The sequence below is a fragment of the Hoplias malabaricus genome, chromosome 5 (genome assembly GCF_029633855.1).
Source record: "Hoplias malabaricus isolate fHopMal1 chromosome 5, fHopMal1.hap1, whole genome shotgun sequence".
Classification (NCBI taxonomy): Eukaryota; Metazoa; Chordata; class Actinopteri; order Characiformes; family Erythrinidae; genus Hoplias; species Hoplias malabaricus.
This window is the reverse complement of record NC_089804.1, coordinates 6,704,900-6,722,912: the sequence shown is the minus strand read 5'-3', so window position 1 is coordinate 6,722,912 and position 18,013 is coordinate 6,704,900. Positions and strand designations below refer to the sequence as shown.

At 38.5% G+C, this 18,013-nt stretch overlaps 1 protein-coding gene and 1 pseudogene across 1 annotated transcript; one reads left to right on the top strand and one right to left on the bottom strand.

Annotated features, from left to right (window-relative positions):
- Positions 1-225: 225 nt before the first annotated feature.
- Positions 226-9,738, top strand: LOC136696468 (interferon-induced very large GTPase 1-like; annotated as a pseudogene).
- Positions 9,739-13,675: 3,937 nt separating this feature from the next.
- On the bottom strand, positions 13,676-15,691 carry LOC136698010 (sterile alpha motif domain-containing protein 3-like). The gene is made up of 5 exons (XM_066673390.1): positions 15,570-15,691; positions 15,271-15,472; positions 15,039-15,189; positions 14,485-14,564; positions 13,676-14,399 (listed from the first exon to the last, which is right to left on the bottom strand). The coding sequence occupies exons 2-5, from the start codon at positions 15,364-15,366 to the stop codon at positions 14,181-14,183; spliced, it is 546 nt and encodes a 181-aa protein (XP_066529487.1). The 5' UTR covers positions 15,367-15,472; positions 15,570-15,691; the 3' UTR covers positions 13,676-14,180.
- Positions 15,692-18,013: the final 2,322 nt, after the last annotated feature.

Here is an 18,013-nt window from a genome sequence, read left to right as displayed (position 1 = left end):
GGCCACCGCCCAGCGAAACACGCTTCTCATTTGCATAATATTGGAGAAGTCTAAAAAAATTTTGCCGCTCGCTTTGCCTTGTTCGAAAAACCCGTCCCTTCAATGACTGAATAGATGCAAATGTCGGGTTTGGCTTGTGACTACACCGCTTCCCCACAACACACATAAATAAAAGATTGAGCAAGGTTTGGGTTCAGCTCATTTTCCACAGCGCACAGACAGAGAAACACAGCGGCGAATGCTCTGATAATTCAGCTCCTACAGAAGAACATGTCTAGGAACAGTAAGTACAGTCTGTTGGATCAGTCGATGTGAAAGGGTGTAAAACTTAGATGAACGACTTAGAAACCTCACAAATAAAAGGTGTTTTTTAAAAGTATCATTTCAGCATCATCACTGTAATGTATACATGTACAGTAGGTCTAATTAAATCAAATGTAATGCTAAGACGTGATTTGCTTTTTGATACAAGACTCTCTGATTAAACTTCATTTAAATTCTATGTAGATACACTCACTACAAATCACCCTAAATCTAGAAGTAATTAAATGAAAGATTTTGTATTTTTGCATATCACAACACGTATTTAGTTTAAAAATATATTTCCAATAATGTGCAGCCATAGGATTGTCAATCAAATATTCTTGAATAGGATTTGAGGCAGTTATATGATAATTCAAATATGCATCATAGAGTAAATTGGTGGAGTCTTCTAGTTCTAAGGAAAAATTAAAGAAAGATGTTTTGGACACCAAACGTTAAATTGTAATTATGGCAAAGTAATTACTATAATTTATTTACAAGTTTGCTTATTTTATAGTGATGTGTTGCTTGACCTTGGTGCATTATTATACATTTTGATTAAATAACAAAACAAAACTGCTATTTGTATTGTTTTTCTTTTGCAGCAGCTGATGATTCAGGAAACAGAAGTACAGATGCTGCAGTAGAGGTTAGACCATCTTCTCTACACAGTATCTCTCCAGATCTTAGACTATTGTAATGTTCAGAATCTCTCCTCATTTTAGACCGGTCTTCTCTATGAAATCTCTCTTGATCTTACACCGGTCTTCTCTATGAAATCTCTCCTGATCTTAGACCGGTCTTCTCTTTTAAATCTCTCCTGATCTTAGACCGGTCTTCTCTATGACACCTCTCCTGATCCTAGACCGGTCTTCTCTATGACACCTCTCCTAATCTTAGATCAGTCTTCTCTATGAAATCTCTCCTGATCTTAGACCAGTCTTCTCTACGGAATGTCTTTAGATCAGAGACGATTTTTCCGTACAGAATCTCCTGAGATCTGAGATTGTTGTACTGTACAGATTCTCTCCAAATCTGAAACCATTCTTTTGTACAGAATCTCTACTAATCTGAGACCATTGTAGTGTACAGTATCTCTCCAGATGTGAGACTGTTATAATGTACAGATTCTCTCCAGTTCTGAGGACATAGTTCTGTTTATCTCTCCAGATATGAGATCATACTACTGTATGGGACATTTACAGATCTGAGTCCTTTGTTCCTTACACAATCTAAGATCATTCTTCTGTCCAAATTCCATCCAGATCTAAGGTTATTTCTCCATACAAATCCATACATAATTTTCCATATCAGAAATTATTTTATTTTCATGGCAACAATGTTTCCAAAACATTTGGGACAGGGGCATATATACCAGTGTGTTACATCACCTCTTCTTTTAACAACATCTGCTAAATGTTTAGGAACTGAGTTACACATAGGATCACCAATCCCGACCAACCAAAAACATCCATTCTGTTCCCCTTGTACATGTAAATCAGAGAGAGTAGCTCATTTATGCTGCACAGTTTGCGTTGGTCATCCTTTTGTCCTTCAGCAGAGGACACAGCCCACAGGACATTGTTGGTCCACTCACATCAGCGAAACACACACTAACACACCACCACCACATGAGTGTCACTGCAGCACTGAGAATCCACCACCCAAATTGTACATGCTAAGTGGAGGTCCTTACCATTGAAAAACAGGGACAAAGGGGGCAAAAAATATGCATAGCAACAAATGCTCTACACTTATAGAACTACTGTGTGCACAGTGGAGCTGACATATATTCAGTCAAGTACCAAAATCAGGTGACATTGGTGGCCAGCTGGGATTCATGTTTAAGAACAGGCAAAGATAAAATACATACATTTTACATGATATAGTACATAATCTCGACACTTACTGTGGGGTTTATACGGATATAAACTACAGCCAGTGAATTATAAGTTCTCTAACAAATCTACATCAGACTGTAATAATCATTGCAGTTTATTCATGTTCTTAAAGTAGAATATATTCATAAAGGTAAAACATGCTGTTATGAGAATTATATCATAGTGTGTTGCCAGCACTGAGATAATAGAAATTGTACAGAATACTGTTTAATGTATGGAGCTTATAACATGATTTAAGGATATGTATCTGAATTCACAACCACCAATCAGAGTCTCACCACAACTTCCAATTCCAAAGACATCTCAGAAAGTTCTGTGACCACGAAGTGTAGTTGAGTGAAATTTGTGAAAGAAAATATAGTACATGACTCGCAATGATAAGTTAATAAACGTAGCATATTTTAAGAGTTGTTGATGGACGTAACACACAGCAAATTTCTGAGTTTGCACTTTTTTTAGCAGTGTTCACATTTTCCTAGGACACTTGGGTCAATTTGTCAAAACTGACACAGAGTCTGATATTTGAAATTTGAGACTGAGAAGTTTGAATTTAATTAAGTTTTAAAATCTGAAATAATTTCTTAAAAACATGGATCATCCCTAATGATAAACATACAAACAAATCAATAATAATATTTAAAAATGTTTATTTAAACTTTTTTTTTTTAATTTAAACCTTTATATGCTGTAGTCAGTTCAGTTTGTGTAGCGTATGGCAGGAACCTCTGTGTACATTTATAGCAATGTAATTTTGAAGCATATTGAAGCAGTGTACTTGTATCTGTAAAGCAACATGTGAAGGAATATACCTGTTATGTCTGATTTTTGTTCCCTGCAATAAACCAGAAATGCATATTTATCTGTAGATTTCATGAATCTGAAAAGGTGAAATATAAGTTTAATAACAATTAAATGTTAAAACACTTTTTTTATTTAATGTTTCAAAAAGGTATTTTTATATTTCTTTATCAGGATGATAAAAATAAGAAGACAGAAGACAGGAAAAAGAAAAAAGATTCAAGTATCAGTATTCAAGGCCTCATCTGTCGACTTAATCTGAACAACTTCTATCCCCATAAACTGACAGCGGAGGAAATATTAAGTGTCAGTGTGACTTCAATTCTGAGAAATGGGTCAGAAAAGGAGTCTCTGAAAGAGGAAAACCTGGCCTTTTTGTACCTTCATATATTGCTGACACTGGATTACAGAGCGAGATTTGTGTCCGTACATAAAGAAGTAACCATCTGTGAAGAAAATACAACTAAAAATGATGATTTTTGGGATGATGTTGATGACTGTAGTGATATTAATAATGATGGAAATACACACATTCACCCAATGGACGTACAGATGGCAGTGTTCCACTGTGCGGACAGTTTCCTAAAGCAGTACATAGTAACTAAACTCTCCTCCTGTCAGTATGCTCTCCCACTGCTGGTACCTAACCCTACAACTGCAGAAACTGAGCTCCCTCTCTGGACGTTCAGACAGGAGAGAAAGACTTGGAGGACAGCTGATGGTTACAGCAGGACTGAGCCAGTCTGTCAGGTCAAAGCTCCGATGGTGTTCCTCTGCAGACTGGGCTCTGTATCAACTTCCAAATCCCAGCTGCTGAACTCTGTGATTAACCCGAGCCACGACTGATGCGCACAAAGTGAGGTCCAATCACAAACAGACACCTTGCTTAAGTGTCAGACAGAACATAGTATAAGAAGAGGAGTCAGAAAGTGAGGTCTTCGGAGAACAGGAGGTAAAAGGCTTAATGTATTGAATGTACTGTTCTCCCCGGAATTCCGTATAATAAAAACTGTTTTGATTGTTCACTCGGACTCTGTGTTAACCTCTTCTGTTCCAATTATTTGCATCAATGAATGCGCAGATTTGTCCACAGTAGCCTATTCTTGGCACTGAGCAAGCCATACGCTCTCATTTAATTTGATTCCATGCAGTTCTGTGTGTGCATTATTTATCATTTATATTCATAATGAGTGCACATTCATTATAAAAGGTGTCTACAAACCTTTGGATATGTAATGTATTTCTAGGCTGTACAAAGCACTTACACAAAACCAGTTTAATTTTGCATTCACACAGCTCCAGGGTCCTGGGGTTGTGGGTTGTAATCCAGCTCTGGGTGACTGTCTATGAGGAGTGTGGCGTGTTGTCCCCGTGTCCGTGTGAGTTTCCTCCGGGTGCTCCGGTTCACCCAATGGTAAACAGTGTTATTACTGCACTGGTAACGACTGCTCAGAGACTGTGAACTGGGGGATGAGGATCAGTGCATCAGCTTCACAGGTAGGGTATCCACACATGCATGCGCACACACACACACACACACACAAATCCAATGTTATTGGATTCTGAAGGGCTTTGTTCTGGTCTATGGCAACACTGGGATATTTCTCAAAGATGGATTCCAACCTGTAGAACCAGCTGGACACAGTTTTGGAGTTTAGATGCCCTCTGGTGTAAAAAAGGGCCAATTCCACCTCAATCCCTGTCCCATTCTCACACACACACACACACATTCACACACGCACTCACACACGCACATGAACACACACACATGCACACGCACAATAACACACAATAATAATTGCTTATTACAATCATTTCATAGTTTAGCGACTACATTCTACTGCTGAGTTTGAAAATGCTGCAGTAAAACACTGAAATAAATTAAAAAAGAAGAGCATTATTTGCCACCGTTACAGAGCTTTTCTGCTGCACTCTGCATTACTGACCAAATATGCATTTCTTTAGACACAGACAGAAATACCAGCTGAGAGAGATCAGCTTTCTGTCTCAAACAAATCCTCCGTTATAGTCTAACCTCAGAAATGTGAAACAATAACACGTGGAACTGAGGATAACATGCACTTATTAAATAAAGCAAGTTAAGTGTTTTAAAAAGGGGTCAATCCAGGGAGACCATAGAGAAAGAACATCCTCCAAGATGATCCTCCAAGTTGGTGCAGAGTATTTGTGGCCTGTGTTTCCCTGTTCTTTGACGGTAAAACCAACCTTTTACCAACCTGAAATAATTTCTTAAAAACATGGATCATCCCTAATGATAAACATACAAACAAATCAATAATAATATTTAAAAATGTTTATTTAAACTTTTTTTTTTATTTAAACCTTTATATGCTGTAGTCAGTTCAGTTTGTGTAGCGTATGGCAGGAACCTCTGTGTACATTTATAGCAATGTAATTTTGAAGCATATTGAAGCAGTGTACTTGTATCTGTAAAGCAACATGTGAAGGAATATACCTGTTATGTCTGATTTTTGTTCCCTGCAATAAACCAGAAATGCATATTTATCTGTAGATTTCATGAATCTGAAAAGGTGAAATATAAGTTTAATAACAATTAAATGTTAAAACACTTTTTTTATTTAATGTTTCAAAAAGGTATTTTTATATTTCTTTATCAGGATGATAAAAATAAGAAGACAGAAGACAGGAAAAAGAAAAAAGATTCAAGTATCAGTATTCAAGGCCTCATCTGTCGACTTAATCTGAACAACTTCTATCCCCATAAACTGACAGCGGAGGAAATATTAAGTGTCAGTGTGACTTCAATTCTGAGAAATGGGTCAGAAAAGGAGTCTCTGAAAGAGGAAAACCTGGCCTTTTTGTACCTTCATATATTGCTGACACTGGATTACAGAGCGAGATTTATGTCCGTACATAAAGAAGTAACCATCTGTGAAGAAAATACAACTAAAAATGATGATTTTTGGGATGATGTTGATGACTGTAGTGATATTAATAATGATGGAAATACACACATTCACCCAATGGACGTACAGATGGCAGTGTTCCACTGTGTGGACAGTTTCCTAAAGCAGTACATAGTAACTAAACTCTCCTCCTGTCAGTACGCTCTCCCACTGCTGGTACCTAACCCTACAACTGCAGAAACTGAGCTCCCTCTCTGGACGTTCAGACAGGTGAGAAAGACTTGGAGGACAGCTGATGGTTACAGCAGGACTGAGCCAGTCTGTCAGGTCAAAGCTCCGATGGTGTTCTTCTGCAGACTGGGCTCTGTATCAACTTCCAAATCCCAGCTGCTGAACTCTGTGATTAACCCGAGCCACGACACCTTCTTTCACAGAGACAGTCCTGGCAGCAGCAGAACTTCCTTCTTTAAGGAGGGGCTGGTGGAGATTGCCTGGTACTGTCCTTCAGGAAAAAATTATGATCTTTTCAGTGACATTACAGCTTTCTGCAACCTCCACGGTGATGCTGTAGAGCACAGGGAGCAAACTGAGTTTTTGACTCAACAATCTGCAGTCAATGTTGTCCTGATGCAGAACATGAATCTCAATGACAAAGACAAAGAGCTGTTACTGGAGCTCCAAAAATCTCCAAAGCCGTTGATCTGTGTTGTCAGTGATCTGCAGAATGGTGTTAAAATGGGAAGTGGAAACAACATAAAGATAGGAGTCAGCGGTGCAAGACAGACAGAACTACAATAAAACCTAAGATGTGTGATTGAAGTGTGTTTGAAAAAATGTCCAGATCACACTTTCAGTCTTGAGGAAATCTCAGAAGCAGCAAAACAATGTGGGTTCAGAGTCAATGAAGACAGATAGGACTGTCAGAAAGGAAAAACTGGAGCTCTGGAGGTCATAAACCTGCTGAAGGGAGAGGACCTGTGTCAAATGAAAACCAAGTTCCTGCCCTGTCAGGGGACACTGTGGCACGACTGGACCAAGAAAAACAAACAGCTTTATCGCTTTCATGAAAATGTTGAACAGAACAAAAGCAAGACAAAGGAGGAAATGAGGGAAATACGGAAACAGCAAAGGAACTCTTCATTTAATAACTTTTTAAAGGCTGTGTATAAAAATTTAAACTCTGAATCTACGGTGAAAGTGTACTTTGTGAAATGGCTTGGAGTCAACCTTGACACAATCTTTTCAGAGAAACTTTCAGAAGTCACTCTGCAGTATTCCAGTCTGTTGTCACTTGTGCATTCTATAAAACAAAAACATGAAAGAGATGAAAGTCTGTTGAAAGATGAGATGGAAGATCTTATGAGATTATCAGAGAATGTGGATGCACTGACACTTGGCGTGGAGCACATAGTCAGAGAAATGGGCCAGATCTACGAGGCCTGGGCTGAATGTCCTACAGAAATGATGGCAGAGATCCAGACTCTCCCTGCTCTGGCTGCAGATCTCCTGATCTCTGGACATCCACTGGAACTGATGGATGGAGATGCTGCTCATGTTCCTCTGACCTGGATAGAGTCTGTTCTGGACAAGGTCACTGAGAAACTGGGAGACCAGAGAGTCTTTGTGCTGTCTGTTCTGGGTCTGCAGAGCTCAGGAAAGTCTACAATGCTGAACACCATGTTTGGGGTGCAGTTTGCTGTGAGTGCTGGACGGTGCACTAAAGGAGCGTTTATGCAGCTGGTCAGAGTCAAAGAAGAGGTTAAAAAAGAGTTGAAGTTTGACTACATCATACTGCTGGACACTGAAGGACTTCAGTCTTTAGAGCTGGTGAGTAAACACTCTGATCACTCTCATGACAATGAACTGGCCACATTCGTCACTGGGCTTGCAGATCTGACTCTGATAAACCTTTTTGGGGAAAGTCTTGCAGAAATGAAGGACATCATTCAAGTTGTAGTTCAGGCTTTTCTCAGAATGAAGAAAGTTAATCTGACTCCCAGCTGTAAGTTTGTTCATCAGAATGTTACAGATATCTCTGCTGCAGAGAAGAATGTGGAAGGAAGAAGGAAACTGCAGGAATTATTGGACAAAATGACTGAGTTAGCAGCAAAAGAAGAACGGTGCAATGCTGAGTGTTTTACTGATGTCATCAGATTTGACATTAAGAAAGATGTGTATTACATGCCTCAGCTGTGGGAAGGAAACCCCCCCATGGCTCCCCCCAACCCACGTTACAGTAAAAATATAGAGAGTCTGAAACAGGCCATTCTTACAGCTGCAGCACAAAAGAAACCTCTACGATTCTCAGAGCTTAAAGTCCGCATTAAAGACCTGTGGGATGCAGTGGTGAATGAGAACTTTGTGTTCAGCTTCAAGAACACTCTGGAGATCGCTGCATACAGGAAGTTGAAGACTGAGTACTGGAACTGGACCTGGGCCCTTCGGAAAGAGCTGCTCATCATTCAGAACAAACTGCAGAACAGGATTGAAAATGGAACTCTAAAATCTGTCGATCGAGAACTGATTCATGAAGAAATCAAGAGCACGTACTGCACAGTGAAGAAAGAGATGGAAGAATTCTTTACTGAAGAAAATGATGCTGTGATCCTTTCTCAGTGGAAAACAAGAACAGAACTGAAAATTAAAGACATCCATGACAGACTCATTCAGACGACTGAAAGAAAAATGAATTAACTTATTAAACAGAAGGCGGCATGTAAAATGCTAGATGAAAGGAAAGCACAGTACCAGAATGAGTTGTTTAACGGGAGTAAAGCTCTGGCGACTGAACTGAAAAACAAGACTGAGAAACTGGACCTTGAACAAGAGTTTAATAAAATGTGGAATAAATGGATTTCAGTTCTGACTGCAGGTGTTCCACCAGTTAAAGATGTGAACATAGAGCAGGAAGTGATGAGTTTACTAACTTCATCTTATGAACCTGGACTTGTTTATTCCAGAAAGAATAGTGGTGATTACAGAGAGATTCACAACAAGAGAGACTATTCAGAGTATGTAACAATAAAGAAACACTTCCTAGGCCTTTTGAGTTTCTCTCTGAACCCCAAACCCCATGATTCAGTCAGAGATCTAGTGCAGCAGACAGTGAGAAATGTTAATGAGATCATCAGGTCTAAACCAGTGTCCAGAACAGGCTACAGTGACGCATACACACAGGAGATTGTGGACTGTGTAAAAAGCGAGTGTCTGAGTTTAAAGCTGAGGAGTTTCTATTAAAGAATGAATTCACAGTAGATCTGTCTCTGTTTGTGTGTGACACTGCAGTTAGAGAGTTCACTAAGCTTCACCGTCTCTTCAGAGAGGCTAATGACCCTGTGATTTCTCTGGAAAACAAGAAAGAAGAGTATTTCTCTGTCTTCAAGAAGCTTTATGAAGGAGCCTCAGCCACCAGTGTGTTTGCGGACTCAGTGTGTAACAAACTCAAACCATCAATTCTTCAGGCTGCCTATGATCAAACTGCCATTGATGCAGCTGCAGAAATGAGGGCAAATTACCCAGCATTCACTGGGAACAGGACAAACCTGGAGAAACACATCCTGCAGGATCTGGCAGAAACTGAAGACTTTCAACAGTTCATTACATACATCAGACGTCCAAAGGAACACTTTTTACATTTTATAGATAAAAAAAGTAGAGAGGAAATGTTTAAAAGACAAAACTCCAGAATACTGCAGATACTGAAGAATGCTGTGGAAATGAAGGAGAAAAGTGTGACTATTGCCATTCAAAAAGCCACAGAGGAGACTGAAGAGAAGAAAGGAGACGTGAATGAGTGGCTGAAGAGTTTTGAAAAAGAACTCAGATATTTTAATTACCGTCTGAAATGACGTGGCCTGATTTGAATGATTACTTTCTAACTGCTCGGAATAAAAGAACTCTACAAAGTAGAAAAATGTGTGTCACACTGTGCTCCATTTCCTTGAATAAGGCGTTAAATGAAAGCTTATGCTTCCCTCTTTTGGCGGATGTCAGGTGTGGCATGATTAGGTCATTTATCTGGGTTAAGGCCTCTGTAAACATTTACAGGTTTATTTTATTACTGATAAATACTCATTCATTTATTGTCTGTAACCCTTATAATGTTCAGGGCTCAGGATTATTTTCTGCAGTGAACTTTAAGGGAGGGTTTAGGGCCACCTTAGGGAACATTTACACTTAAAGGCTAAGCACCACTTAATGGACCTCCATGAATATTCCACATTATTGTAGTTACTGACATATATAAGTATGAATTAAAATGAAAATGGCAGCTTAATTTGCTTTAAAACTGACAATTTTATTAAATCGCTACGGAAATTCTTGTACGCACCCGTGACGTCACTGGTGGACAACAGCTGAACAACGCCGCGGTAAAACACCGTTATGACTGACTGTTATGACAGTATCTAGCTAAATAACCAACATTATTCATGACAATAGCCTAGCAATAAGCTAAACTCAAATTTAGAGGTACCGTTATTCTTGTAAATGTGATCGAAGTCGAACTCGAATTCATCCGACACTATAAACCTCCGTAATGCAGCTACGTAGCCGAGTATAATCTGAACCACCGAGTTTAGCGAGTCAAACTAACGTTAACTAACACCAACTAAAACAGGCGAAGTGAGTGTCCTTACCCTGTTTACCTCCATGTTACAGAGGCTCTTGAACACCTTTCGTTGGTGTCCTTACATGCCCATATTGTTGGAAAAGCGCCAGTGAAATGGGACCAACGGTCTTTTAAACATTATTCCTTGAATTAGTAAGAAATAACATGTTTTCTGACTATCAATAAACACAAGTTAGGAACTCAAATTCCACTGTATTTATTTGTTTGACACTTTCATAGAGCTGGTGCTTAGCCTTTAAGGTGTTTTATGGGATGTTTTATCTGTAAATCATGGACGACCAGAGCTACCAGGTAAAAACAGTCGGAGATCAGTGTTTCACAAGAAGTCTTTTTTCTTACAAAAGAGCTGAATGTTGTCAGAATTAGTTTAATGTGCATCCATAAAAATAAATATAAATAAATCTCAGCACACACTGTGGTCTAACATTCATTTTATTGTCGGAATTTATGAATCTGCAATTAATTAGGAAATATATATATAATTTTGCTATTGAAAGCATTACATAGTCTCCAGAAAGGCTTTTTTCCTCACACTATCACACTCATGAACCATTAAAACACATCAGCTTTTTGTGCCCCTGGCAAACCATGATGTATTTAAAAAAGTAACTTTTTTATTAAAATATATCTGTTCATTAATCTTCTGTTGATTTGCTTGTTCATGTCTGCTGATGAGAGTACAGTCTCTGAGCAGTGTTGGGTGTAAGTCATGTGTCATGACATCAGCAGGTCCTAGATATTTTACTAAAAAACACAAAACCGTTTCCCCAGAATCTTGAAGGAGCGTGGAGAAGACAGATGGGGCTAAATGAACCTTGGTTAACTCTTCATTGAGCTGCTGCACTCAGCACATTCACTAGAGAGCGACGACTGCCCAGCTCTGTCACATCAACTCACAGATGCTCATTGTTGCTGGTACTCTGCTGTGAGCTGAGGGGAGGGGGCCACACCAGTTGTGCTCTTTTAGGACGACTAAGATGGCTGAGGCTTCACTGGGGCTCTAACATGTAATCTCCTGGTGGTTGTGCCAAAACTTGGACTGCGGGGTCATTAACACCTGATTATATTATGTAACACTTGTCCTTCATGTGTTGAACAAATATAACTCCATACACTTGTATTCAGGGCACAGGACAGGGAAGATTAAAATGTAGTAAGGACAAATTTAGGTTCTGTTCCAAAACCTAGTGCGTAGTCTACAAAGAGAGCACTTTACATCATAGTGTGTGCGTTCCCGAGACTGTCCCAGTTCGTAGATACCTTAAATATTCTGCCTACTGAGATACCTTAATTGGGCTGAATCTTAAGGCGGCATGGAACAGCTGCTAAGACAGTCCCATGATGCAATGCTAACACAACTGCCGTCTATTTCACTCTTGGTCCAGAGCAAAAATACAAATTTTGAGAAGAACAGGAAGAGCAGAATCCATGGTGCTGAAACGCTGAGGGGACGCTAGCTGCTGAGGAAAGTGAACACCTGTCACATGGTGTGGGTGGGAATAAGCCATGACACAATCACTCTCTAACTAGAGCTTCTCAATAATCTGCCTCATGAGAACAGACACTGGTTAGAACGCAGCTGAATTAAACAACTGTCTACGAGAGAAGGGGTTTTACAAGGGTTTTGTCTCTGTGTGAATTGGATGCTGGGTAAGTTTTCCTGGAGGTAGCAAGACAGGATGTCCTTACAAGTTACCTCTTTTTACCACGACAGGAAATGAAGTAAATAAAAGCCATAGTATTCACCATATGTTGACACTGACCAACCTATAGAGGGGTGTTAACGAAGGCATTGGCTACACTTCTCAACATCTTGTCCATTGGGGCTTGTTAAGATGCTGTTCTTTTCATTGTAATAAACCTGATTACTTTGCAACAAAAAGATTTGTCAAAGTAATTTTTCAGCATCTTCTTCACAACACTGAAAATAAACAACACTAGCTGTGCGCTGACGCCAAAGCCTCCCATTTCCAAGTTTAACATGATTTTATCTAATATTTTGATTGAAATGTTGTGTACATGTAATGTTAGTCTGCTTTACCATGAATGTTTTGTTAGTAACACTTAAATTAATCCTCTCCTCCCTTACGAATACTGGCAAGAACCGGGGTGTCCAAATATCTGCAAGGGGCCAGTGTGGCTCAAGGTTTCTAATCATGCAGAAGCACAACTGATTCTAAATTATGGTTCTTTAGTAAAGAAAAAGGTTCTGTTAAGAACCCTGAGCTCTTAAATATCCCTTTGCATGATTAAAGAGTTCTTTGCATTGAAAAAAAAACATTCTTCATATTAATGGAAAATATACTAAAGTGTCCTATATTTCACCAAGAAAATGTTTTTCTATAGTTACAATGTCAGGCTTCAAGTTCAGTTACAATAGAAAAAACATTTTTTGGTGCTATATAGAACCCTTTTTAACCCTTTTTTACCCTATGAAAATGGTTCTTTTAAAGGGTTCTATATAGAAACGTTAATGATGCTATAAAGAACCATGTTTCCATGATTTTTTAAATTTAATTGCAAATTCTTTAAAATGTAAAAACTTATTATTTTTACTGCATAGATCACTTCATGAAATAACAGGAGACCATAAACTAGTAAATATTTTTATTTATTGAGTTAATTCATAATAAACAATTTAATTTCATTCAATACATCAAAATGGCATTTGTCAATTCACAATACTAAAATGTATTGTCATGCTGAAGCAATGACTCCTCCAACATGTATACACACACATTCACACACCGGCCACATCATTATGTACATCTAGCATGTTTCGAGACTCATTTTCCATTTTATCAGCTCTATTTACTAGAGAGGAACACTTTGTAGTTCTATAATCACAGACTGTAGTCCATCTTTTTCGCTGAAAAATTTCAATCTCAGCACTGCAGTGACACGGTGATGATGTCACAAGATACAGCGGTGCTGCTGGGGATTTCAAAGCCCTCGGTGTCACTGGCTGGACTGCGAATGGTCCACCAACCAAAAGCATCCTTGTACCAGTGCAACACACACTAACACACCACCACCACATCATTGTCACTGCAGCGCTGAGAATGATCCACCACCCAAATCATGCCTACCCTGTGGGGACAATATGTGAGTCCTGACCATGGACAAACAAGGTGAATGGGAGATAAATTATGCAGAGAAACAGATGGACCATTGTCTGTAACTGTATAACTACAACGTGATATAATGTAGAAGTACCTAATGAAGTGGTCAGTGAGTACATTGAAGACAGTTGAAGTATAAAATTCTTTATATATTCCTTTTTAAATTCAAATACTTACAAGAATGACTTAAAATTTCAAATTTACAATTAAAGCACCCAAACTTACTAAACACTGAAACTTGTGTTTAGTAATTTGTCCAAACAATCCTAATAATATCTGTGGGAAAGTATAATAATATCCTAAAAACTGCAGGACTTACATTACATATGACACAGAAAAAACCTGAACTACACTGGATGATATACTAAAGTTTGCAAAATATTGAATCTTCTTTCACATACAATAAACATGTTCAACTGTGAGAAGCTCAAGTAAATATCTGAAAAACAAATGTAAAGTCTACTCACAGAGAGAATTGAATACTCGCTTCAGTGTAATTGGAAGGAATCTTTCCTCCTTCATTTTAAATACAAATGCTTCAAGGAATGTAAGAGTTTTTTTTAAGTCCTTTAGGGTACTCCACCCCAAACAGAAAGTAAGTGCTGAAGAGTACACCAAGGGCGAGCGAGACATCTGTGCAGTCTTCCACCATGATCTCCTTGTCCATGGTGACTTTCACCAAACCGTACTGCAAGGGAACTCCCTCCTTACAGCCACTTAAAATAATCTGTCGTGTGACGTTCTCTAATGTGTCTGACTAGACAGAAACAGAACATGACATGGTCACATTAGATAAATAAATATATCCAAATGTTACATTTGACTTTTTAAAAGAAGCTTACTTCCTCAGCTGTGAAGAGAAGTGAGGAATCCTCACTGAACAGAGACGGAAGGCACTGGATGGCTGCCTCTAACTGCAGACCTATAATCAATTAATATTTTAAATCAAGGAGTGCCACTCCCAAGTCATTTTCAAGACACAAACTGAACTCATTGCACAAAGTTTTGGAGGGGAAGGGCAAAATTTCTCCAAATAGACTTTAAATTCCTCATTGGTCATTTAGCTTCAGTTTTCCCATGCATCTTTTTCAAGTGAGCATAAAAAAACTAACGTTTGTAGATCCCACTGTAGCTACATGACTTACTACATGTTTGATGGCATAATATGTCATTTCAATAGTTGCCATGATCTACTGGTTAATCAATGGGAATATTTAGCAAAATCAAATTAATATTGCAGATAATGGTATAATGTTTTTGCCACCATCATGGCACTAGCCTTGCGCCCAATGATTCAGAGTAGGCCTTAACTGGATGAGCGGTTAGAGACAATGAATGAATGAATGAATGAATGAACAGTTGTACTATTTAGACAAGGAAGTTCGAATGTCCTCACCTTCTTGGCAGTCCTCAATGGTCTCCAGACATCTCTTAATCACTGCAGTGTGAGATGCTCGCAGTAAAATCATGGGGGCCATTTTGCTCAGCACTGTAGTGACTTGCTTGTCTATGTCAGTGTGTTGGAGATCTTTCATTTCCAAAAGCAGCTGTTGGTGTTCAAGTTGTTAATGTTACCATTTAAAAAAATGTGTTAATTTTTTTAAGACTAACAAATACATAAAACATACAATTTCAGGCAACTTAAGGCAAGGGAATTCCATTAAAATCTCTCTTGTAGAATGGGAGGAGATATATGTTCTTCGGTATCTTCTTGTCTTTGTCATCTGCTCTTATAGAAACAGCATATCTGGTTGGCCCTTCTTTACCTCCTCAGCCATTGTCTTTCGGATATGTTTCTCTCCTCCATACACACTTCAGGTTAAAATTAACCTATATGAATTCACACAACCAACTTGAACTTACACAAGAGACAATAAGTGACATTTGACTATAGCCATGTACTAATTGAACGTGCTTTTGTACGTACAGCAAGTCTTCTCCCTGCTTTAAATTGTAATTGGACAACCTCAGATGTACGCTTTCTGCCAGAACCTGGAATTGCAAACTTTGTTCTCATCCTGAGCACTTCATCATCGCTGATCAGTGGGCGTCTCTCGTTTTTGAACTTGTTCTTTAAGGACTCGTGCAGAGCATCCTAACAGAAAAACATGGCAAACACATGGATGTCATAAATCAATTTACACTGAAAACATATATAAGTGAGTAAATATATTTTGAAAATATTAACTACTTACAAAACCTGGTCCAAAGTTCTCTCTCAGGCATGGGTATACGGTTATGAGTGAAGACAACAACTGAACATACTGGTTGTGTGAAGGGTACCTTGGATAAGATTAAGCGAATAATTAAAATATTACGGAATTTTTAATGTTTGATCTGACATGAATGAAAATACTAACAAATACTCCTTTTGTATGGATAAAGACAAGTACCAGAATACACTTACAGTGTTTTACTAGACAGATGGTCAAATAAAGCCTGCAACAGAAGAGTCCTTATTCTTTGAGCTTTTGAGCTTCAGGGTCTCTCCGTTCCAGTGCAGCCAACAACAATGGGGGGAAGGCAAAATGAGATTAACCCTGTGTTTTTGAGCCACATCCGTGTGTATACTCAATCAAAGATCTATGATGCAAATGAGACAGAATAATAATTATTCTGTTTTCTCAGGTTGCCAACTTGTAAGCAAACAATGAGAACTGAATTATATTTAGAATGGACAAATGTATGTTGCCACTTTACAAAGTACAGTACATCTGAGAGGTACTTTTCATAAGTACTTACTTGTGGGATTCACCTGCTTTCAATTTTTCCAGAAGAGAAATAAACATGACCTGCTTCTTTATTATGGGTATCAGTCTCTCTGCCATTCGCTCTGTGAAAACCCCTAAAGTTGCTCCATCGATCTCATGCTCCAAGGGAAAATAAGATACATTTTTTTTAAGAAAAAAAACAAAAACATGGATTTCAGAGTTTACTGTGGAAAAGTGTAACACAGAATACAAATAATGTCACCCAAGTAAAAGATTGTTAATTTGTTAGTAGTGTGTAAAAATCTTTCATTTTGTTATTGATTAACTACACAATTTGAGGCATACTTAACACAATGTTTGACATGTTTGACAAAAATTCATAAAAATCATAATATTCTGTACTTAAACATTTAATCATGTAAATTTTTAAAAAGAAATTCCACAGTGATTTTGCATATATTCAGCATGATACTATTATGGTAAAAGTGAATTACTAATTAACTGTGCTAGTCCTATATCTCCAGCATGTAATCACCTCAGCATTAAAAGATCAAGAATATAGTAATCTCCAACTTTGTACTGGACTCTGTCATGTTCCAAGTGTTTTGTTTTCCACACAGAGTCTGTGAAACTTGCAGTATCACTTACAAAGATTTCCCTCAGTTGAGACGGGAGCACTCGCGAAGGTATTTCTGTTACACTGTCAGGGACTGCTTCTGAAGTCCAATTGGTACTACATTGGGACTCCCAACACTGTCTCATTTGGTAGCGCTTTGCAAGAGTTTTTGCAATATTCTGGTAGTTGCTAACCACAGATGAAAGTTGTTTGAAATAGAGGTGCTTTGACTCATACCTAAGACACCAGTGTGCCCTTAGAGGTCCAAAATTCTCTATCAAGCGTGGGAAGGGAACCAAGTAATGGACGTCACACACTGATCTCAATAACAGATAGAGATCCCAGTATGAATTCCATTTAGGAACAAAGTCTCCAATTAGGAAGGGTAGAAGACGAAACATTACAAATTTTTCAACAGATTTTCCTTGAATTCCACTTCCCTGCAGGATTGTCTGTCTCAACAACACCGGCTTGTGTGTAACATCATTTTGTCCAAAAGGGAACTCCTGGAGTCGTTCATTCAACTGCTGAATTGTGATAAGTTTATCACTGTTCAGATTCTTTAAGACTAAACTTGTAACATGTGGAATTACACCCTCTAATACATCATGCATAAGATCTGGTGGAAAAGATTCTGTAACCTAAAAATGAAGAATTTTTTCAAATGGACAATGCTCAGCAACACCATAGAGAGATTTTGAATGTTGTACACCTAAATGGCCTCTGTGGTCATCAGGGGTCAGAAGGGAGCAGGATGACCCATCAGTCAAATCACATATGCTGTCATGATGGCACATACAGAATCGACAAATGAAGCCATGACTAAAACATGCACTGAAACCAGCTAGGGAATATGGGCAGATAGGTTGTCAGCTGATATTGAAAAAAGTGCTCCTTTCAGGACATGAGTTTGGCCCCCAACACTGACTGATATTCCTTTGTTTTGCAGCTCTATGAGATCACGGATGAGCGGCTGAAAAATAGGCTCATAACCATACTTTTGTAATAACTTGTTTCGAACTAAAACAGAAACATGTATGTTCT

What these genes read in the sequence shown, in the direction of transcription:
- LOC136698010 (XM_066673390.1), bottom strand. Translation starts at nt 15,366, where the DNA reads ATGACAAAGACAAGAAGATACCGAAGAACATATATCTCCTCCCATTCT. An exon ending in GCCTTAAGTTGCCTGAAATT is followed by an intron (nt 15,190 to 15,270) that starts GTATGTTTTATG and finishes GAACACCAACAG; the next exon opens with CTGCTTTTGGAAATGAAAGA. An exon ending in CATTGAGGACTGCCAAGAAG is followed by an intron (nt 14,565 to 15,038) that starts GTGAGGACATTC and finishes AATTGATTATAG; the next exon opens with GTCTGCAGTTAGAGGCAGCC.